This window comes from Mustela erminea, chromosome 7 (assembly GCF_009829155.1).
Source record: "Mustela erminea isolate mMusErm1 chromosome 7, mMusErm1.Pri, whole genome shotgun sequence".
Classification (NCBI taxonomy): Eukaryota; Metazoa; Chordata; class Mammalia; order Carnivora; family Mustelidae; genus Mustela; species Mustela erminea.
In genome coordinates, this window is record NC_045620.1 from 93,914,193 (window position 1) to 93,938,866 (window position 24,674).

Consider the following 24,674-nt stretch of genomic DNA (forward strand, 5'->3'; position numbering starts at 1 on the left):
CACAGGAGGGCTTCCAGTAGGGAAAAAAAAAAAAAAAAGTCAAAACTCTGCCTACTGTGTGTCCTGAAGGACCATTCACCCAGATTTTACTGGATTTTCATTCCAGTAGTTTTGCCAAACTCTGTGGTCAACTTCGTTTCTTTGTGGTCTGTAATAAAGCAGATTTTCTTTTGGTACAACATAAGCTTTAATGCCCATGTTTAGAATTGGAAACAAAATCACTTGACCGGAATAAAAGAAAAGAATGTGAAACATAAAGCAAACCAAATAGGAACAAACAGCATTTTAGAGGGAAAATGAAGGAAAGCAATTGAAATCAAGCCTGTGAAAGTTACACACACCTAACAAGGAAAACTGTTGTGTTTCCCCCATTCCCCCCGCCCCCTCCCCAGCCCCAGATCCTCCCCGCCCACCCACCCCTGTGGTTCTCCAGCCCAGGAACCATGCAGTGTAGAAAAAGCAAATATACAAACAAACCTATACGTAGCTAGGGTGAAATCTATTTTTATAAGAACTCGACACTTTGACTATGTACATCCAGGAGCATTTCTGTTTTACGTTTTGAAGCAAAGAAAGTCCCGTAGTTCTCCTGGTTATGCTGCAGGTGCATCCGCGGCCCTCTCTCAGCAGTTTTGGTTTTTCCTCTCCTCTATGTCCTAAGTGTTTATTGAACAGGCACGATGAACCAGCGTGCTTGCACGACTGTGGACACCCACTCTCCTTTAAGAGGAAGCCCTCCCCCCACCCCGCCCCCCCACCGAGGTCCCGCACCGAGGAGGAGTCGGCTTTCGCGTTAGTTTGTTATTCTCTCCAGGTAAATGGCTGGGGCCGCCGACCTGGCGATGGTGGCGATGAAGCTGTGGTCGCGGCCGAGCTCCAGGCTGGGGGTTTCGTCCTGCTCGGGAGACACCGCTTCATAGCCCTTGCTGACGCGGAGCGGCTGGTGAGCCTGGCAGTAGCCGATCACAGGCGGGTCGTAGCTGTAATACGGCAAGGGCTTCACGTGGTGCGGGATCTGGTGTGAGAAGGACAAAGATTTAGGATTAGGAATATGCCTTGGGAGGACCAGAAGAGGACGCGCCGGGGCTCCTGCTTTGAACTCTTCCATGCTGTTTGAAGGCATCAACTGCGGATTCCGCTACAAAACAAAAGAAGGATTGTTAGTATGGAACTCGATCTTGTTCTGTCCAGAGAGATAAACCTCATAGACCATTTTATGTCCAAAGCGTGTGTATTTATTTATAAACCTTATAGATGCACCTTGTATATAGCTGTGTGTGTGTGTACACACACATATATATACACTTTATAAAAATGTATGTATATACCTTTTACATATACTGTTATAGAAAGTGTGTGTATACATACACACATATTTATAAACACATATATCCATTCATATATACTTTGTATATGAAGATTTAAAAAGATTTTTTCATGATTTCAAAGATTTCAAAAATCTTTCATAAAGATTTTTCCATGCCCAGGCCTGTCCTCTTTCTATCTATTGCCATAGAGAAAGTTAAGAACAACCTAAATTCCCATCAACAGGGAATTTTAAAGTACATGAGGTAAATTCATACACTTGTTGACAGATAATACGAAGATTGGGGAGTGCCCATCTGTTATAATGTGGCAAGATAGGACACTAAGAGAAAACAATGTGAAAAGCATGTACAGTGTGATCCATTTTGTGTAAATACAAATGTAAACGTACGTAGAGTTTTTACTTTTAAAATATCTTTATATACAGTTGAAACCTTTATTGAGGACATACATGTTTTACTTAACATTTTTTTAAAAATAATCTCAATTTCCTATAGATCATTTCTAACAATTCTATGAATTCTCAACAACAAAAAAAAAACTTTAGAATTATGAAAGCTGGCACATCCTTGTGTTCATAATATGTGATGCTCTTGATTTCAAGCTAACAGGCCAAATATGTGTCTGATGTTAGAATAATATACCTGAATAATTGGCTACAGAAATCCCTTTAATAGTAAAAGCTAAAAATATTAAAATTACAGTTTTGTTTTGTTTTTTTTTTTTAAAGAGAGAGTGAGGGAGGAGGGGCAGAGGGAGAGAAAAAATATTAAGCAGGCTCCACACCCAGCAAGGAGCCCAACATGGGCTTGATCACAACCTGAGCCAAAATCAAGAGTCAGAGGCTTAACCAACTGAGTCACCCAGGAGCCCCAAATTATAGTACTTTCGATGCTATGCAGCTTTTTATTAAACCACAAATTTCCGATAAAGAAAAATGTGTCATAAGCTCAGAGAAAGGAAAATGAGGATTGCTTAATTCTATTCCACTAGAGCATTTCTCATAACGCACTAGATCAGATCGGACACTCTTGGTCAACAGTCCACAGATGATAAAATTGCAAACACTGTCACTGTCCTGTCAGGCAAGACTAGTGGCAGTTTAAATTATTGTCTCTCGGCTCCAACCCCCTGCTGTAGCTTGGCTTTATCATGCCAGCCTGGGACTTTGCAAACCACATTGCTTCTTGACCTGCCTATCCCTGTTAGATAGGCAGTGGGCCCACTGGAGGAAGATGTCAAGAGTAGAGGAGATGGAGGGACTGCTCCCATGGTGGGCTGCCTCTGTTTCTTCCTGCTCCAGGGAGCTACCCCAAATATACCCCGTCATACTGGCTGTAGCAATGCCTTCCCACAGGAGCCGGCCATTCCAGTTTGTACAGTCTTCCTGACGTTTGATCCCACCATGCCCCCGCAGAGTCTTCAGCACCAAGGAAATGTGAGGTCTATCTCCACAAAGCTCCTCCTCCAGTCTCATAATGTTACAATTACAATCTCTCCATTTGGTCCTTTAGTCCCACAGGTGGTAGGGTGGCAGTTACTACCTGAAGTTGCTGTCTCTGTTATACTCTGGCATTTCTAGCCTTTGCATAAACTTAGCTAATAACTCTGCATGTTTTTAAAGATTTTATTTATTTATTGAGAGAGAGAATGATAGAGTGTAGGTGTGTGCATGCACTAGAAGGGGCAAAGGGGCAGAGCAAAGGGGGCAGAGACAGAGGGAGAGGGAATCTCAAGCCGACTCCCCGCTTACCAGAGAGCCTGCCTGGGGCCTCAGTCCCACGACCCTGAGATCCTGACCTGAGCTGGAATTCAGAGTCAGATGCTCAACTCACTGAGCCACCAGGTGCCCCAACCACTGTATTTAATCAACAATTCATGTAAAATGCTTTGTTAAAATAACTGATAGGTTGTTGTTTCCTGACTAGACTATATATGACTCTTTCTCTAGGTTAAACTAAAGATATTGTTGTTATAATTTTATAATTTGGGAGTGAGGTTAAACCCCAAAGGTTTTACGGGTTAATTGTTCTGTAGGAAGTTAACCAGTCTTATGGCTAACTTGGCCACTTTATTTTAATAATCCATTTTTCCTATTACTGTATAAATCCCTCAAATGTTCTTCAAACTAGGTCTTATGTTTTCTCACTGGTATCACCATTAATGTGTTAAGCAAAATTTTGACAAGAATTCATTATCTGTTTGCACGAGAATTGTGTTTTAAACAACTCTGTGCTTATTAAAAGTCACCTTCTCATATTTTTAAAAATAGAGATTAAAGCAATGTTTTCTGTGGAAGATCACAACTCATTAGTAGGTTATAAAATCAATTTAATGAATCCAGATAAACATTTTAAAAATTGAATTAACTAGAATAGAAAGTATTGGAGTGTCTCATGAGTAAGTTGCTTCATAAAAGTATCATTTCGGGCACCCGGGTGGCTCAGCTGGTTAAGCGACTGCCTTCAGCTCAGGTCAAGATCCTGGAGTCCCGGGATGGAGTCCCACATTGGGTTCCCAGCTCCATGGGGAGTCCACTTCCCCCCCTTCTCCCCAGTCCTGCTATCTCTCGTTCGTTCTCAAATAAATAAAGAAAATCTTAAAAAAAAAAAAAAGTTTCATTTCAAATTTGTGTGTGTTCATAAGTATATGTCTACTGAGTTACCCTGTGATTTTTTTTTTTAAATTGGAAATCACAATGAAAGATGCTTGAAAAATATTCAAAGCACATAGTCAGACTGTACTTTATTTTAATGTGATCAGCAACAGCTGGATAGATTCCCATCCTCCATTTACTATTCTCTTTTTTCCTAACTCACATAATACAGTTTTTCTCAGTGAGTGAGGAAATTAAGCTAATGTATATTTCTTTATTTTTTGGATGAAACACCTTGATTTCTAATGGGAGGCAAACACTATTTTCAGCTAGTGTTAGGAAATAGTAAAGGAAAGATAATTTCTCATCAAACAAGAGGTAGATATAGTCTGGAATATACAATTCTGCTCTCAAAAAATCTGAACAAAAATACGTACTAGGTCAAATTTGTGATTGGTACAGAGATGGTTAGACATTGGACATTAATTTCTGTGCTGGCAGTGAGAACAAGGAACAAATTATAGGACAATATGGTTGGATTACTAGATAATAAATATAAAGTTAGATCTTCCCTGAATGTATAGTAGGTTTATTTATTTTTTCTTTTTTTCTCACTTATATAGACTTCTCCCTATAAATCAGTTCAGGTCCAGACATGAAATGTTTGTCAGCAAATTCTATTTTAGGTATCCTCATAGGATTTTACTGTGTGTCAGATAGGTAGAGATATTTGTGATTAGTGTCATGGGTCACCAAAACTCTGAAAAAGCATAGACATGAAACTACTTCGTTGTGACATTTCAGCAGAAAGAATTTTATGAAGACCTTCTTAAGAGTCACATAGACCATTCTTGCTTTTTTATTGTTAATAGGTGGAATAATATAACTCTAAGCCATAAAAAAATCACCAAATTATTTCCAGTGGCAGCAACATTCACTGCGCATAGAATCTTTGTTGACTTATTGTCTCCAAATTAGCCAAATTACTAAAAAAATAAAAATAAACATTAAGCTCTCTCTCTCCTCATGCCTCTCTGCTTTCTTGTGAACTCTCTGTCAAATAAATAAAAAATATCTTAAAAAAAATAAAAAGTGGGGGGTGCCTGGGTGGCTCAGTGGGTTAAAGCCTCTGCCTTTGGCTCAGGTCATGGTCCCATGGTCCTGGGATCGAGCCCTGCATCGGGCTCTCTGCTCAGCGGGGAGCCTGCTTCCCCGCTCTCTCTCCATGCCTCTCTGCTTACTTGTGATCTCTCTGTCAAATAAATAAATAAAATCTTTTAAAAATAAATAAAAAAAAATAAACATTAAGCATGGATTCTGGTTTTGTCCACTGTCTTGTAACCCCAGCGATAGTCCTCCTCTGGTCACCTACAAACCTGCTTGATCTACAAACATAGATGAATCACAAATACAAAGTGAGACAGGGTCCTACAGACCCTACTAAAACCAGTTTAATCTACAGATGGAAACCATTAGCTCTTATGGGAACATTATTGAATTTTCAGTATGAAGTCCCACAAATTGAATAAAGTGGGAAAGAACAATTTCATATCTAAGAAACTATGGCACTTATATGCAAACAAAGTTGATTCAAATGGTAGGGGACCTGTATTAACTACAGCACGTCAGGTTTATATATTCCATCATCTCTGAACTTAGAAAATTTGTTTTGCTATGACAGTCGGACCAGTTTATTTTTTACTTCAAGGAACAGGGGAACCTGCCATTTTCTCTGTTGTATTTGAGGTAGGCTTAGAACCTCCAGCAGGATAAAAAACATTGTAAAGCGCCCTCCTGCCCAACAGTCCAATAGCAAGAATTCAAAAGCTATGTGAACTGGCAGGCTCTGAAAGGATATCTGAGATGTTTGCTCATTTACTCTTAAAGTCTAGTCTGTGGGGCACTATGTAATCAACTGATTTTGTGGTTTCTGAGGAGCTGAGAGACTGAGGTCTTGTACTTTATAGTAATAATGTACAGTACATTAACCACCTGGGTCCCTGTGTGTATCATTGTTTCCTTTCCAGCAGTCAAAACAAAGTATCCTTCAGTTCCCCTTAATGTGTATTTGATATTTTTGTAAATGTGTTCTTAGAGCTTTTCCAAACGGTCCCTGTGTTCCGTTAGCTCTCTGACAGACCTCATTCTGGGGCACAGCACAATAACACTACTTAAAGATGGCCTCTTTTGTATGCTTGGCTGCTCATTGATTGCTTTGGAAGCTGCACTTTATTTACAGATAATAGGTGTGGTACGTGGAATGAAGGGAATCTCACCAGGGAAATCTACCACACTGAAATTCTGTCATTTGCTTCTCTCAAGAATATGAACACTTGAACTCAAATTGAATTTAAACCTTTATAGGGACATATAAACTTCTATGGAGGCATATTCATAAATAAATCTGAGGTAGGTGACAAAAGGGAGAACCATTATTATCACTAATTATAAGTCACTTTAATCTTGCTGAGTTTCCTGTGAGTCCTCTGAAAATGGGCATAATAATGACATATGATTTACCTCTATAAATCTCAGATAACTCCGAAAGCACTTCCTGTTTCTTGAGAATACTCTGGAAAGACATAACCTATTCTAGTTTCACTCAACACTGACAGTGTCTTTCCTGGAAATGTTCCCTGTCTTTTGTCTTACAGTTTCCATTTGAGAGATGTGAGAACATGAAGGGTCACAGAGTGGCTCATTAACAGAGGCTCTCAGTCCTACTTTGTGCACTCAGAAGCTAGGACACCTTAGTGGATGTTCTGGATTTCTGACAATGTTTTTTACACTTTGCCTAGAATATGGTTTTCTTCCAACATGCTGTGGGGAGAATGAAAGGACACACTCCTCTGAATTTCAGTTGTTCACAGAGTAAATGATTCAAAGAGGAAAGTGAAGGAAAGAGAATGTGTTTAAATGTTGAGAGGAAGGGCAAAAAAGTATAGTGGGATGCGCAGAGCTTCAAAAGTCTACAAATTGAATCAGATCCCATAATTTTATATCCATAATAATTACACTTAAAATGAGAAATGAATGTGTCTGTGTAGTTAATGTGAGAGTAATGTGACTCTTGATATATGTGATCATGAAAGGCTTTTGAAGTTCAGTTTTGATATAAGCATGAAATTCCAATATCGTTACCCTCTTTTCTCAAACGTATTAGCATTAGTTATAAGTAGTGTAATAGCCTGATCATTTTAAAATTACCATGCATTATCATTAGTCTTATTTATTAACTTTTCATGAACATTGTTCACATTTCAACATGAGTTCTTTCAATTGAAGTCATAAAAAGTTGATTTTCAATTTCCTAAATGACATTTGGTCTCTAATTTTCGGAACTAAAGGGTAGTACCTGACTACTCAGACTGTTTAAAAAGTACCATCCTAAAAATCCAGATTAGGAATTCAATATAGTTGAATTGCTTAATGGAGATGGACACTTGGTTTATTGGAAATAAAATAGATTAAAAAGGAAGGGCAACAGCTAAATGAGCATATAACTTAGCGTTTATTCTATTCGCTATATTAGTCTGTGACAAGAATTGACAGGGACCAAGAAAATGTAAACAAATTTGGCTAGAGGCTTTTTTTCAGGAATTTTGATCAAAGCTGGCAGAACCTCAGCCCATTTATAAAGTTAGTTGGGTAAAAGGGAGACTTAATTGACTCATAGACACAAAAAGGGATTTAGCAGCTAAACAGAAGAGCAAGGGTACCACTGGGTCTGAAGAACGACTGACGCCAAGAACACAGATGTCACCAGGCCCTCTCAGTCAATCCTGCCTGATAATCTCTACACGTTATCTTCACATCCTGATTGCCAAACGGCTTTCTTCATCTAGTAAAACACATTGCTGTGAGAGCTTCAGAATTTTACATGTAACCAGCCACAGTAGATTGCGCAAAGGACCATAGTTCTTCTAGCTCCTCTCATCAAAATGTAGTATCTGTTTCTTCTTGCCTTAAACACTGGCTGGTCTTGTGATTTTCTTTGCCCAGTAGAGCAGCAGCAATGCTTCTTGTGTCTCAAGGTTCCTAGGATCCTGACCAGATTAGCCACCACCACATTAACAAGTCTAGGCTAGATCACTAGAGAATGGAAAGTGCTGTGGAGCCACAGAGTAATCTTAGACTAGCCACAGTCCCTTAAAGTCCACCGAAGTTCATCACAGGCACAAGAGCCCAGCTGGCCCCAGAGGAGCAGAATTGCTCAGCCACTTCTCCCATTCCCGAAAAGCAAATGAGAAATTATACTGAGCTGTGACATTGACAGTTCCTACAAACCTGATTTCATCCTTCACTCCTTAAATGAGAGAATTAAAATAATAATCACCCATTCATAAATTTTGCCTCTTTGATTTGAATACCTGAAGGCACATATAGTATAAAAAGGAGACACAAGAAATGTAATGAATCTAAATCAATTCATCAAATTATGTTATTTAACCCTGTTCTGCAATGAAACATTCTTACTCATTGCTCTTCTTTTCTTTTCTTTTTTTCTTTTTTCTTTTTTTTTTTTTAAGATTTTATTTATTTGACAGAGAGAAATCACAAGCAGAGAAGAGAGGCAAGCAGAGAAAGAGGGAGGAGGAAGCAGGCTCCCTGCGGAGCAGAGAGCCCGATGTGGGACTCGATCCCAGGACCCTGAGATTATGACCTGAGCTGAAGGCAGAGGCTTAACCCACTGAGCCACCCAGGTGCCCCCTTACTTTATTTTCTTAGAAGATTTTATTTATTCGCTTTTTAAAAAGATTTTATTTATTCATTTGAGGAAGAGGGCAAGAGCACAAGAAAGAGGGGGGCAGAGGAAGAAGCAGATTCCCTGCTGAGCAGGGAGCCCCACATAGGGCTCAATCCTGGGATCATGACCTGAACAGAAGGGAGATGCTTAACCAGCTGAGCCACACTTGTGCCCTATTTATTCACTTGAGAGAGAGAGAGAGAATGAGAAAGAGACAGAGAGAGAATTCCGGAGCCCATGAGCAGAGAGAGAGGTAGAGAAGGAGGGATAAGGAAAGGAAGAGAATCCAAAGCAGAGTCTGCGCTGACCCCAGGCTGGATCCCACAACCCGGAGATCCTGACCTGAGCCAAAGTCAAGAGTCAGAAGCTCAACTGACTGAGCCACCCAGGCACCCTTCTTATTGTTTTTAAATGCAGCCTTGCTTCTTAATCAAAAAACACCAATTATCTAAGTATTAGTTTGTATTAATCAAAAAGTAAAACTGTCAACATCGTCTGACATTATTTTAAAAACATTTTGCTAGAAAGCTTATTTTAAAGCACAATTTTGAAAAATACCTTGAACTCAAAGTCAAGATGGAAATTGGAGTCTTAATTGCTGTCCTTCCAAGTTAGCACTCAAATGGACAAAGTTTTTTATTTAACAGATGTTTGTTCACAAGAACTGTTAGAAATTCCTATAACATGGTGGAGAGAGGAGAATGCAAAGAAAAATTCACTAGCATATCAGTTTATGCAACTGGAGGCAAAGCTGGTTTAGCCTGGGGAAAGGTCTTTTGCATGACTATGATACACTCATATAGACAAAGGTAACATTCAAATGACAAGTTAGCACTCAAATGGACAAATTTTTATTTAACAGATGTTTGTTCCTTTGTTTTTCCATCCTTATATCAAAAACTCTTAGAAATTCCTATAACATGGAGGATGGAAGAGAATGAATTAAAAGAAAAATTTACTAGCATATAATTCAATGCAACTGGAGGAAAAGCTGGTTTAGACTGGGAAAAGGTCTTCTGAGGACTGTGATGCACTCAGCAGCTTTGGGTGGCCAGGATTGGTGAGGTAGGGAGAAAGGCAGGGTCTGGGCCACCCCTGGCCATGAGTAAAAGCAGGAGAGCAGCAGAGGATGATAGGAGGGTAATGAGCCTTTCTTTGAGGATTCATACTGTGGAATACTAAGTAAAAAAGGATATGACTGTACCAGACGCAGGGCACTCTTGCTCGTATTGGGGTATTACTTTCCAACCGGTCGCGTCTGATGGCTCCCTCCCCCTTTTGTTTATCTTCTGATATCAGTCCGCCTTCCCACTCCGCTTTACCTGCCCACTGGCGTCTTCTGCCCCTGTAGAGATCCAGACGTGTATAATTCTGATCTCAGGCTGATTTCATGGGTGAATGGAGTTCTTTGGTAGGTAATCACCTCACTTTGGGGTACTGGCAGAAAAGACGCCTCCTCCTACACCCCCGCCATCTTGTCCCCATATGACTGTACCAGAAAGCTCATCTTCTATTTAAAGAAATGGTGAGTTCTTTAAGTGACAAAAGGAAAACAGAACTTCTCTGTCTGCCATTTTATTTCTTGTTGCTCAGCTGCCTTCACCAGCAGCCACTCTCTCTCCCACCATCTTCACTATCTACTGGTTCACTCGTGAAACAATGCCTACCTCCTTAAAGAAGAGGCCCATACAATCTCTGACATCCTAACACTGTATACACACAAAGACTTTTCTCCCTAAGTAGTAACTGTAATAGAGAAGAATCTCTGGAAAAAAGATGCAAGAATTCAAGAGAAGATGATAAATCAGAGTGATAAGTGAAAAAGTCAAGACCACCTAAAAATGAATGAAACCAGAAACAGCTGAAAATGCATTCTCGTTGAACACCATTATCTCAACATTGCTTGGCAACATTGCTTGGCTTCATAGATAGTCACATTATTTGTTCAATGAAAGAACATAACCGTCTTATCTTTCTCACACTTTATTTTGGAGATTAAGTGATACATGTGACAAAATCTAAAATAATCTACTAATATTTGTCACAAACACTGATTACGTTTATTGATTTTTGTTTTTGAAAATCTCTAAAGAAAAACAAGAAGATAATGGTGCAAATTGCTACTGTCCTACTTGCATTTTGTTTTTGGGCTGAAGTGCGTACCAAGTTGCTCCGGCATGCAAAATCCGTGATACTAAATACACTGCATTTGCCTTTGGATCTCGATGGGACTCTTCTGACCATTTGAAACTCAAGTTCTGACAAAAGTTGCACACGAGCACTTGCCCTTATTGTTCTGTTCTTATTTAAAGATGGGAATGTATACTCTTTGTGCACTCATGGTTGTCCAAATTTTAACTTTTAAGTCAGTCATGGGATAAGAGAACAGAACATCCACTTACATCTTTACTGCTCTCCTAGTAGGCTTCCTTGTCCGTGAGGTGTCCAGAGAGTTGACTAAGTTAATGAATGAGGTACTAGCTGTTCTTTGAAGTGAGCTTTGACTCCATTAGCTGGAAAGCTTATTGCATTACAGGCACTCTCAGTGTTCAGTGAGGTTCTGGGCTAATGAGCTGGATTAATTAGCTAGTATTAATGTCTAAAGGCTTTCCTTCTGTTGCTCTGGCCTCTGAATTTGAAAGAGTAAGGACTCCCTAATAGAGCAGGACAAGCAAACATTCTACAGAAGTGAAATCTACAATAATACTTCAATAAAAAATAGAGACAACAAAATTTTAATACCCCCATCTTTCCCCTCTGATGGGGGGGGGGAAACAACTGTGGAAATGCCAATGATATACAGTGATGCACAGAAGGGAGTTCTTGCCTAAAACAGGAGACAGTGATCACTACTTGAGCCCAAATCTACTGCTGGATACTTAAAAACAAAACCAAACAAAATAAAACAAACAAACAAAACCAAAAGGTATCAGCACATGTAACAAACAGATTCAGTGTAAGATTTGCTTTGCAGTCCCTCCTCAGAAATTTGGAAAGGGAAATGAACCAAAAGCAGCAGGAATGCCAATACCAGGAAGGCATGAGCAAGCAGGAATTACAGATGTTTTCCTTCTAAGTTCAGATTCAGCTTCTCTGCAACGTTCAGAGTAGCTTATTTCTAGTTTCCATATGAGTTTTTGTAGTATTCTGTACAGTTTTGTGTTCATTTCTTAATGGTGTCCTTAACCTGTTTTATGCAAGATTGTTTATCTTGTCTAAAGCAAATGTGACTGATTTGTTCAGCTTTTGAAGATAAACTACCTTTGTGATCCTCCCCAGACATGTAATTCGATAGGGCAGTAGGTATTCAGTAAAAGCTAGAAATGTTTTTAAAATGTAAAAATAAAATGAAATGAAACTCTTATATAAGGAAGGTGATTGAGTTTCTTGCATTTCGTGTACCTTTTCCTCCCAAGATAAAAGTTTAGAACCAAATGACAATTATAGAAGGAAGTAAACCCCAGAAGGACATACATCTTGATAGGATGAGTAACCTGAATCTAATAGAGTTTAAATAGAACTTCTTGGGGGAACTGACTGATCCTAATGAAAGGTGGCATAGCAATGTATATTTAATTGCAAAAATAGGGGAAGCTCACTTAGAAAATGCAATTAAAGTTGTTATTCTGATTGAATATGTTTTAGAACAGGGTGGCAGAGTGATGCATAAATAATATTGGTCTCATATTTTTAATAAAATGTGTTAAGCTCTAGGTTACTGCCTGGATCTCTGCCATGGAGCATATACTATTAAGGAGTCATTATATAAAGTGAATTTGCCATAATGGTATACTTATTTTTGTATCCATTCATTCAGAGAGCAAATATTTATCACTGAGGTTGGCCAACTTTTTCTGGAAAGGGCCAGTAGTAAATATTTTAGGCTTGCAACCCATACAGTCTCTGTCACAAGTAGTAAACAACTTTACCATTGTAGCAGGAGAATAGGCTTAGACAAAACATCTTTTGATTTTTTTTTTTTTTCAATCATGTAAAAAATAAAATCTTGTCAGCTTGGGGCTAGCTTACTAAGCTAGGTGCCGGGGATATGAAGAAGAATAAAATAAAGGTGCCTACTGAAAGAACCTCTTCAGAACAGATTAGAAGACCAACCTGATTCTAATTCTCTGTGTTTGAAACTGCATCATCCAAGTCCGCGAAGAGAGGGAGAAAAGCATTCCCCGCCGGTGGGCACGGCAGGTTTTCTTGTGAAGATCCAGGTGTTCCGCTCTGGAATAAAGCTCTCAGCGGATCCCAGACAAAGAGCTAGACCCATACAACCTTGGTACTTAGAAGTCCGACTTGAACCTCCAGGTGGGAGTTCTGAAGTCCCCATTCAGGTCATTTAGATCAAACATGCTCAGGCAGAATAAACGCCCAATGACCTTTCAGCGAAGATCTTAAGCAACACTCAAGCCCGTGAACCTGCCCCTGGGTATAGGACAGCTTATAACACAGGGCCCAAGGGAACTTGCTTGCTTTTGTCAAAGAGGATAAGTTCATGGGTCATGGAACCATAAACAGGTTTTGTTTTGTGGAGAAGGTTAAAAAGCCTTCTTTCTATTTCTCAATCTCTACAAGCCTCTTCCCATCTCTGGGCCTCTGTACTCGCCATTCCTTTTGTCTGGGATATTCTTCTTCCAACTCTTTTCCGTAGGATTATGCTGATCTTTTGAGTCTCTGCTTAAATGTCATGTTCCTAGAGGGGCCTTCCCACCACCTTGTCTAAAATGCCACTCCGTCCCTACTCACGCATATAAGCTGTCCCCTGACTCAATTCCCTGTTTATTTTCTTCACAGCATTTATCAAAATGTTAAATATCTGGGATCATGTCTATCTTTGCTCCTTTACTGACTGTTTCCTCCCAGTGTCAGTTGCGTGCTGTCACAGAATGTTTCTGATTGGTCTGGTGCTGCCTAGCTAGAGTATTCCAAAAAATGTGTGCTCAAAGAATTATGAATTTATGAGAGATATTTGCTAGGGGAATTGGGTTTTATTTGGAAGAAATTTGCCTCCAAAACTGTGTCTTTTTCCACAGTCCCTTACCCATTCTTCACTTTGGATTTAAACAGGGACCTAGGATGGCACACGCACAATTTCTCTCTACAAATCCCTGCATGCCGGGCCCTGTGTTGAGGGCTAAAGGATTAGAGTGACTAAAGGTGCCCATGACCTTAAGGAACCTATAACCTAATGCGAAGACAAAAGGGAGTAGATTTTTACAATGTGACATCATCTATGGTCCAATGCAACAGTAGCGGTATATGAAAAATGACAAGGGAGGAAAGAAGAGGGAGTAAGATACTTATCAGGTGGTTTCCGATCCACAGAATGGATACTGATGAAGCCATCTGTAGAAAGCCTGGTGCCACCTGCAGCTTCTATGTCCGGTCAGCATGTCTGCTGCTATTACTATGCTACTTGGCTTCCTGTGTGCCGGGGGAGCCCAGTGCCCAAACTAACCTGTTTATTTAACTAATTAATTAATTGATTTTTAAAAAGATTTTATTTATTTGACAGACAGAGATCACAAGTCGGCAGAGAGGCAGGCAGAGAGAGGGGAAGGGAAACAGGCTCCCTGCTGAGCAGAGAGCCTGATGTGGGGCTCCATCACCAGGACCCTGGGATCATGACCTGAGCCAAAGGCAGAAGCTTTAACCCACTGAGCCACCCAGACACCTCTCACAACAACCTGTTTTAAATCTTAATCGTCTACCCAACTCACCCACAGCCTGCCCTTGTAGGGAATGGATTCCACATCCTCCGTCTCTTCCGCCACTATTTCCACCTCTCAGCCGAACACTGCATTAGTCTCTTATGGCTGAAGAATCCCTAAGTTGTGATGAGCAGCTGAGACTGACCATAGCTCTGGGGCAGGACATGGGGACAGCTGCTTTCTCAGCTGCTGCTGCTGCTGAGAAAGCAATCAACCCTTGCCACCCTTAACGAAAGCCGAGAAATGGAGATCCTCACCTTCCCCTTCATGTGCCATTTGGGATTTCATCAACCATACAGACTGCCCTTAAAACACTGGTTCTCAGGCCTGGCTGCAGCTTTGTCACCTCTGAGGTGATGGTAAAAATGCTTAAGCCTGGTCCTTATTCCAGATCAATTAAATCAGAATTTCTGGAGGTATGGCACAGGCCACCTTTTCTTTTCTTTTTTTTTTTTTTAAAGCACCCACTCAAATGTGCAACCAAGGTTGAAAGCACTACTTCTTGTTAAATTTAGATTGCTTTCCTTTAAAGATGTAGGCCCAACAGGGAGTGCACAGTGTGCTTTACCTAATTCCCCACACCTGCCTGGAGACTGCCTTGCTCAAAACAAAGCAGATTACTTCCCAGTCTGAAGTCACCAAACATTGTGCACATATGTGTGCTTTTTACTCTCCAATTAAATTTTCCTTTTTCTTAAGTTCAATTCATTACTGCTAATTATTCTCTCTCACCTGTTGTGTTTCTTCACTTGGCCCTATTCATATTCTTGGGTGATTATTCTGCCGGGGTTTTAGTTATTATCAGTTTGGTTATGTATAGATTCTACTCTTTTGTCTAAAGTTAGGTGTAATTCAGTTGGGTAAGTTTAACAACTACATTATACGCATGTTTTTTAAATAGCTACTTGTAGGTGAATTTACCTTGCCTTGATGGCAAAGTGCCCATAAATGTTCAGTCAGCTGGAGAACTCCTTTGGCTAAACATTTTCACAATCTATTTCTTTTATTTTTTTTTAAGTAATTTAATTTACTGGGATGGTAGTAATAGCCCATTCCACTTTGCACTATGGGGAAGGAAGGATATTTTTATCTACTTAAAAGCTAATAAAGACTCCCACTGTTGAAAAATATTCAAACCTCCCAATTATTTCCATCATGCGATAAATTTAAAGGAAAAGAAAAAGAATTAAAACCCCAAAGTGGTAGCAAGTAAGCAATAATGACTAAGAGAAACTTAGGGAAGGATCATTAAATTCATCTTTGCTTTAGAGTAACCTGATACTCCCATGTAGAGGTGCCTATGAAAGGGTGTCTTCTGCCACTGGAAATAATAAAAGTTGACATAGAATTGATGAAGTTCACCAACCATGGTAGTAACTCATAGAAGGAAATGATCTGTATGTGTGAGAGCACAGAGAAGAGCTTGGAGGAGCGGCTCTCCCATTGTCTACCCACCACCCCCCACTCCAGCTGCTGCCCATCCAAAGATCACAGGACTTATTTGCCTAGTTGTATCATGCTGCCCATGGACCACCATGGTCATATGCCTATAGTTCCCCAGCATGACAGAGTATTAATTTTGTGGGCTACCTCCATGGGTCCCTTTGTCAGAATGACGTTATAGCTGAATTTTTTGACATACTCCATCCTTGTTTTCCTTGGCCAATGCCAAAACGGTATCTATTTCCCCTCTATGCCATTCCTATAATCCACTTTTCTTCTCTGCCCAAATTTCTTCTTTCTTTTTCCTACAAAACCATTCCAATGAATGTAGATAAACCAAAGCCTTTTATCAAGAAGTCTCACACTCATCGAATCTTACTAAAAATACTCTAGGAATAACTCATTTTTATAGTGCCACTGAACTGTGGTTTTCTGGTTTATTATTAAATAATATGACACATTTATTATAAATAAATTTGTATACCTTACTATTATAAGTTATTAAAAATAAAATTATTGGGGTGCCTGAGTGGCTCAGTGGGTTAAAGCCTCTGCCTTCGACTCAGGTCATGATCCCAGTGTCCTGGGATCGAGCCTCACATCATGCTGTCTGTTCCGCAGAGAGCCTGCTTCCTCCTCTCTCTCTCTCTGCCTGCCTCTCTGTCTACTTGTGATCTCTGTCTGTCAAATAAATAAATAAAATCTTTAAAAAAAAATAAAATTATTATTTTGTCATGAAACTAGACCCTCAGGGAAGTCCTACATTCTTGGAATTATTCTAACATTGAGAGTTTGATAGAAAAAGAGCTCACAATATTCTTGGATAGATTTAACTTTATGTGGATTCTATATGGCAACCCAGAGTACAATTTTCCAGGATGGCAAATAATTTCTATTTATCTAAAGGGAAACATGGGAAGACCCCATTATCTTCTTAGCTAAACATGTAGTAAAACATCATTGATTCAGACTAACTAAGAGATGATCACTCAGGGAGAATTGGAAATCATATAGAATTTTAAAAATCTATAGTTTACTTCCTTGGGTTTAACCTAAGTTCAATAAACAACTAGAGAGTGTAGACAATACACTTTTCAACCTCTAGCTCTTTGATGAGTAGGACGTTTATGGTATATACAGACTGGTGGTAGAGAGAGAACTTGTGCAAGCGGGCACCAGGAAGACTGGGGGGAGGAATAAAAGAGATAGTGGAACAACATCCCCTTCCTGTCCATCACTTCTGATTAGCAGGTTGATGAAAAGGTTCATGAAGGCTTTTGTGTCAACTGAGTCATAAAGGTGGCACACACTTGTAAAAGAGCCTTTTGTCTCTTCCTCTGTGGAAAAGCAGCACTCTTGCGTCTCCTGCCTCATCAGTGTTCTCACAGTGGGGCACTGTTACAGACTCAAAGTATGTGTCCTCCATCTAACCCATACATTGAAGCCCTAATCCCCAGTGTCCATATTTGGAGATGGGGCTTCTAAGGCTAGATTAAATGGGGGGATAAAGGTGAGATCATGACTCCACACTATTAGTGTCTTCATAAGAAGAGACCAGAGAGCTTGTTCTCTCTCTTTCCACGTACATATAAAGGTTGCGTGAGTGCACCCTATGATGCTTGTTGGCCAACAAAAGGGATCTCAGAATGAAACCCACCTTACCAGCACTTAGACTTCCCAGCCTCTAGAATTGTCTTAAACAAATCCTCCAGCCGATGACATTTTGTTTTGGCAGCCTGAGTTGACTAATACAGAGACCAACACCATGAAGTGGTGAAGGTTTGCATAAAGATGGATGGAAGTTGTCACGGTGATGGAAGCAATACGGCTGAAGCTGATGAACCATTGTGTGATAAAGTATTGTTACTTCTTCTGCAGGCCTCCAGAAACAATTTCTTGAGAGAGATGAATGAAATCCTACTATTTAATAGAATAGTACATGGGCTTCAGTGGTATTTATCTGATTTATCAATGCTGAACCACAAAGATTAGTATATAGGCAGTCACAAGATGCTGAGATGTGCCCCTTGGTAAAACGTCTCTTAGTTTAGGGCAGACTTAATGGGAGCATGATGATTTACATTCTTCTTCTTCTTTGAACATCTTCCCCATCCTTCTTTATATAATGTTTATATTATTGAAATTAGGCTGGATCTGGGAGGGGGTTTTGCATGAGGGGGTTCGTTCCTTCCTTGTACCTTATTTTAGTGCTCACTTGGAATTCAAGCTGGAGGCATTTATATTCATCTAGGCTGTTATTCTCATAATATCCATCTGAGGACCAGGACACCAACGCATTTTTCCTAAGTTCCTACAACCCGTGGTGCTCCTTGTCTTCTTATATTACCCCAAAGTCTCATGACTACTGAAAAGGGATCAAGGTAACTCTACATTATTGCTTATCCTAGGCCTGCATTTTGGTTATTCTCCTTTTATCCAGACATTTTCCCCTCTTCCAACCTTGCCTTGTACCTAAGGAAGCTCATTCTATGACCCAAAATGCCTTGTTAGCTGGTTTTGGTTAGTTTCAGTAAGGAGAGGCATCCAATGATATTAGGAAAAGGGAGCTCAGAGCATTTATTCCTTGCCACTCATTCTGGCCATGCTACTGTTCAGGAGTGGCCGGTTCCTTCTGCAGCAGTAGTTCACATTCTAGAGCAGTTTTGCCTCCCAGGGAACATTTGGTAAAATCCAGAGGTATTTCTATTGTCAAGGTTAAGGTCTTCAAGACAAGAAATTGTCAAAACTGAGGCATTACTGGCATCTAGTGAGTAGAACCCAAGGATGTTGCTAAAGATCCTACAATGCACAAGGTATACCCCCCCATCCCCGCCAACAACAATAACAACAAAGAATTATCTGATCTAAATGTCAAAGTGTCACCGTCAAGCTACCTTTTTACTATAATCACAGATCCTTTTAGATGGACTGTGGGAGGCCATGATAAGGCTTGAGACGAGGACCAAACCAGGCCCTGACTTGTGCCTCCTTTAAAGTCTGAATAACCTAACAAAAGGTTTAGGATGGGAAAAGTGGAGTAGCACCGAGAAAGGGTCTGTGCTATGTGTTGTGCGCTCGCCTACGTGACTTCCCACACGCTTGCTAAACAAATGAGAACAATTCGGTTGGGGTCATAAGTTCATGGCTGGTCCTTGCTGCCCTAGTACAGCCCATAAATTACTTTCAGGTTTGCTGTATCAATACAGAACATTTGCACTGGTATCAGCCATTTGGCGTCACAAGGTCTGCTTATAGTTAATTGTGAAACTTATTATGGGAACTTGTGGTTGTTTAACTAGTCACAGATGCATTGCTTCTCCTATTATCACTATATATATGGCCTTAATGCTTTGAATAAACTTATCACTGTTGGACATTCTCTTCAGTGCTCCTCCTGCCTCCATCTCTCTTCTTCTTGAGTTCTTTTCTTCATCCTCTTACCCTCATGTTCCTGGTCGATTTGTCGTGCTGGCCACGACAACGAACCCTCAAGATGAACCCTCTTTTCACAGACATAGCTTCAACTTGGATCTGATAACAAAGTATCTTCCCTTTGCTCCATCTGGCCAATGAGAGGGAATGGGCAGCACCTTCCTGCTCTTTCTATTAGAATTTTTCACCATCCTCTGTAGATCTTCCTTTAACACTGCTCTTTTTTCTTTTTTAATAAAATTCTCTTCGTTAAACTCTCTCTTTTTAAAAAAAGTTTATTTATTTTTTTAATAATCTCAACACTCACTGTGGAGCTAGAACTCAGGACCTTGAGATCAAGAGTCACATGTTCTTCTGACTGAGCCAGCCAGGTGCCCTTAGACTCTCTTTGATTAAAACTTGCATGTGCAGTGTTTCTTTGTAGGACTCTAAGTGGCATGGAGTTTTAGGCTTACATGCATGAGCATTTAACATCATGTTTATTTTTCTTAAATCAGAGGTGGAATGGCAAACTTTTACCAGTACTAACTGCAAATATTTATTGAGTGAGGTCTCTGTGCTACCCATCTTTACAAGTGCTTAATGTCAGTTAATGCCTTTATTCTTCACAAAAGATTTATCATTTGGGTGTTAAGAGGATTTATGGTAAAACTGAAGAATGTGGGTGAAATGACTTGCCCAAGGTCATGTACTGAAAATGGCTCTTGAGTCTGGGTGCTTAACACTACCTCAAGGAGGCATTTTGTCTTCAGAAATAAACCCTTCTAAAATATCTGCAACACAGAAAGCCCCATAGTTGGCTCTAGGGAATCACTTAAATGGGAATCACAAAGAAATTTTCAGAGGGACATCCAAGGCAATTCCTGATGTCATGCTACACTCCTACACTGTACTTTTTTTCTCTTTCTTTTACTTCTCTGTGCTTACCTTCTTGCCTCCTCTGTTTCCTCTCTTTTCTTTCTGTTTCTCCTTCCCCTTTATCCCTGCATGTCTCTTCACTTCCATTCTTTCCTTTCTTCGCTTTGCCTATTTTTGCAAAACTTAGATCTGCCTTTGGCACCTCAATGTTAAAATGAACTGGGTTCAATTTTAGTTATAATGGCATTCAAACCATCAGGAACAGAAAGAATGTATAAAATATTGAATAAGACTATCTCTGGGATTTAATGAAATGTGAAGCCTAAAATCACTTAAATGTTAGTTTTCTAAGTGCCAGTGTCTTGAAACAATACAATCAATTCCACAAAAAATGTGATGGATACTCAGTTGAATCTTAAAGCCTATATTCAAGGAACACAGAAAAAGCTGGTTTTAATTTATATGCTTACTATATAGAGATATGAAATTATTTAAAAAGACAAAGTTTATTTATGTAAGTGCTTGGGTTTGGAAATATGAAATGGTGATATTTGAAAGTAATAGCTTCTCTGAAAATACTTTTCAAAAGTGGGCAAATTGATTCATTCTCTAAGGAATTATGACAGTAAGCATAAAAGTATAGTTGCTATTTTGCATGCAACAATACTAAGGATAGTAACCCATTCCATCCATTTTTCACTACAAATATGTACAGCACTTAATATCAAAAGCTGAGTTATCCTGGCACTTTGATAAATGGATGCATGGGTGGGTGAATGAAATAAGATTTTGTCTTAGAGGAAATATTGCCTTTTCATTAGGTCAACTGAGAATTTATTGCATACAAAAGAACTAGGAATTTATGGTTTCTTCAAAGAGGTTTAAATACTCTTTCTAAAGATATACAAGTTATCTTTTTCCAGGGAAAACTATATCCAATTTCTATGACTCCTTGAGAAAAACACACAACATATTTGTCCCCAACTTGTATATGGAAAGAATGATGACTGAAAGTTTATGCTGGCCAAAATTCAAAACATCCTGCTTTGTCCTCTTCTAGGCAAAATAAATCGTAAGCAAACAAACAGGCATTTCTAAGGACAATTTTCTCTGTAAATATCCCGTCTCACAAGATAAGAACAAAGGCATTCCCTTGCCATTTCAGAAATTTTACTGAAATTAGGATGATTCCTCCTGCCTAAAGCCATTCAGGATAACTAAAGGCTTGGGAAGGATTAAATTGCCTTGTCCATTCTTCATAAGGAGTACAGTTTTTGTTTGTTTGTTTGTTTGTTTTTTGTTTTTTTAAATAAGGAGTAGAAGGTGTTGGGGACACACAATATTGAAATTCACATGAAACTGACACACAGCAATGTCTTCTTTTGATGTGTACGCCACTCTAATCAGTGTTATGAAGAGGTCTGAACAAAGACATCAAATGAAGCATCTTGTGGCACTGCCTAAGAAATGACTCATGTTTCTTTGAGGGCCTGGTCATCATCACCAACTAGTTTCAGGAATATTGGGGCTCTAACGTATTTTTTTGTTGTTGTTTTTGGTTTTTTGTGGCCATAAAAAGAGGCAGGTGAAGATCATTAACATCTCCACAGGACTAGAAGGATCTTTCTGCTGCCCTGATTTCATAAAATTGCTGTGGCCACTTAAGGAAGTCCTCTTCTAGTAATTTAAGATTTTATTTGTTTATTTGAGAAAAGAAAGCTGAGCAGGGGAAGGGGCAGAGAGAGAAGCAGACTCCCCACTGACCAGGGAGGCTGATGCCCTGTAGGACTCAATCCTAGGACCCTGATCAGGACCTGAGCTGAAGGTAGACACTTAACCAACTGAGCCACCTAGGCGCCCCAGGAACTCCTCTCAATTTAGACTAAATCTTCCCTAAAAAACACAAAAGAAGAGGTCTCAAATGATTACACCATCTTCTTAATTCCAACCAGATGTGGGGCCAGAAAAATGTCCCAATAAATAAAACGAAGGGATTAATTTCTAAGATATTTAAGGTCCACTTTGCCTTAGACTGTGTTTTCTATGAATATAAGAGTCTTTTCTGTGGGGAATAGTTGACAATGAGAAGTAACTGAAACTGTAAAATTAATTAGATGAATTTGGGATGCAAGCTGTCCCTAAAAGGAAGTTCATTTGCAACTGAAAAACACTAACTTGGGTTGCTCCAATGTTGAGTCCAAAGTCCTTTCATGCCTGGAGGTTTGGAAAGGCAAAATCTCACTCAGGTCTCACCTCAGACCTGCTGAATCTGAATCAGCATTTTAACAAGGCCTCTGGATGTTTCATAAGCATATTAAAGTCTGTGATGCTCTGCTTTCTAACAGATCAGTTGTCTCAGAGGTATACTCTACCAGAATGGCAATGGTGCAGCTCTGTATTTCCACTGTGCCCAGATCAAAAATGCATTAAGAGAAAAAATAAGAATACTTATAGATCTTAGAGAAGTGGTCTTCCACACCAGTGGCAGCAGCATAACCTGGTAACTTGTTAGAAATGTAAATCATTGGCACTCCACCGTAGCCCTACCCAGTCAAACCTCTGGGTTTCTGGCCCAGGCACCTGTGTTTGAATAGCCCTATGGGTAATTCTGATGCTAACTGGGACTTGTAGAGTAGGAAATGAAGAGCACCCCCTACTGTTCCCCCCACCATCAGTTTAGATAATGAGGGTGAAAAGCAATTGACTAGAGTTAGAAGATGAAATGCCCAAGGTGCCTGGGTGGCTCAGTGGGTTAAAAAACTGCCTTCTGCTGGGGTCAGGATCCCAGGATGCTGGGATCCAGCCCCGCATCAGGCTCCCTGCTCAACAGAGTCTGCTTCTCCGTCTCCTTCTGCCTTCTGTTCTGCCTACTTGTGCTCTCTCCCTCTCTCTCTCTCTCTCTCTCTCTCTGTCAAATAAATAAATGAAATAGTAAAAAAAAAAAAAAAAGTCCCCAAAAGGGGCTTACAGTGAAAATGGACATATTTCCATAAATGGCGCTGTTTTAAAGGATTAGTAACATATGTGGAATGAATCATGCTTGTTATTTTTCCTCCAACCCCACAAATCACCCTTCACAATTCATATAAAATATCAGTTCCTTCAGGGAAACTATTCCCTTCAAAAAAGTAACTTTTTGCTGCTCTAAACTCCCATCCTCATTATCTGTATTGACCATGTGGTGGTCACTTTCCAGTAATTGTCAGCAGGAGACCACTAAGGAACTACTTTATGTATAAAGTTTCTAGAGGGAAGAGATTCTGTCTTGTAACTATGTAGCCCCCAGGCATTCAGCACTCTATCTGGGATACAGTTGAGGTCTAATATGTTTTCTATGTGTTTGTTTGTTAGTTCTTTGGTTTGGGGGATGAAAAAGCCCATTTATTTTCCTGTTTTAAAAGTCATTTCTTTTTAAAGGATGAACAACTACCTGTGAAATACATTGAGATTCTCCGATTAAAAGTAAGCTGTGTTAAGAACATCTCCTTTTATACATTAAGCATTAAAAAAGAAAGTCTACCAACAAAGTCATAGAAGGTCTTTACCCCCCAGTAGTACAATTGAAACATTTGATGTAACATAAAATATGTCTCCATTTTCATGCATTTAAATTTCTAATTGTTTCTCGGTCCCCTCAGAGAGCTTTTCTAGGTCAACGAAGTACTCACACTGTGCTACACATTCCAAGAGTCCAAGTGAGTCTCATCTCATCCTCAAAATTAGAAGGCTAGCAAATGCTCCTCGTTCATACAATAGTTAGAAAAGATCAAAAGAAAAATTTGATTCTGTCAAATGCAAGCTCTTGCAGCTTTTAGATTTCTGGTTAACAATGTTATCCCTAGCTCTTCAGTATCCCCCTTCTTTCAGATTAGCTTCTAGCCTGGCTTAATTCTGAAAAACAAAACCAAACCACCACCACTGAAACAAAACAAAACAACAACCACCAAAAAATATATATAAATAAATAAAAACAACCAAAAACAAAAAAACAAGTGACAAAGAATTGTTGAAAACACAGTGATGAGATCACAGATTCCTAACCCTCCTCTCATCTTGTATGACGCAAGAAATGAGTAAAAGACAAAAATGACGGTGTGTGTATGTGTGTGTGTGTGTGTGTGTGTGCACAGCCGTACAACGGGACTCGGAACCGCTGTATCAGCTATTTGGAAACAGTATAAAGTACCAACCATTTGCCATGACCTTAGAGGACCTGAGTGGGATTTAATGCAGCAGGAACCAGACAGAGGAAAGAAAACAATGGCTGAGTCAGAACTACTCCAGCTGATTTAGATGAGATTCAGGCCCAATTCCACTAAAGTGACCTTATTTGTAAGAATGAGGAATGGAGGTGACTTGGGGCCACAGCAATTGCTCCTTTGTGGGATGCCTTTAACCGCTATGCTTTTTCACACAGTTAACTCATGGGAGATCTGAGGTCTAGCACTGTTACTTCAAACAGCTTTGGCTAGCACCAATTCCCTGAAGCATCAAGAAGGTTCTGTGCTGTCCCTCAAATCATTGCCTGGTGAACTGAAAAACCAGTTTGGTTTAA

At 39.7% G+C, this 24,674-nt stretch overlaps 1 protein-coding gene across 3 annotated transcripts in view; it reads right to left on the reverse strand.

The window, feature by feature from the left end:
• Positions 1-427: 427 nt before the first annotated feature.
• LRRTM4 (leucine rich repeat transmembrane neuronal 4) overlaps positions 428-24,674 on the reverse strand; it is a 700,608-nt gene continuing 676,361 nt past the window's right edge. For all 3 annotated transcript variants that reach the window (XM_032352600.1, XM_032352602.1, XM_032352601.1), the window contains one exon: positions 428-1,015. In XM_032352600.1, the coding sequence (XP_032208491.1) occupies positions 794-1,015 (222 nt within the window). In that variant the 3' untranslated portion in view covers positions 428-793. The remainder of the gene's footprint in view (positions 1,016-24,674) is intronic.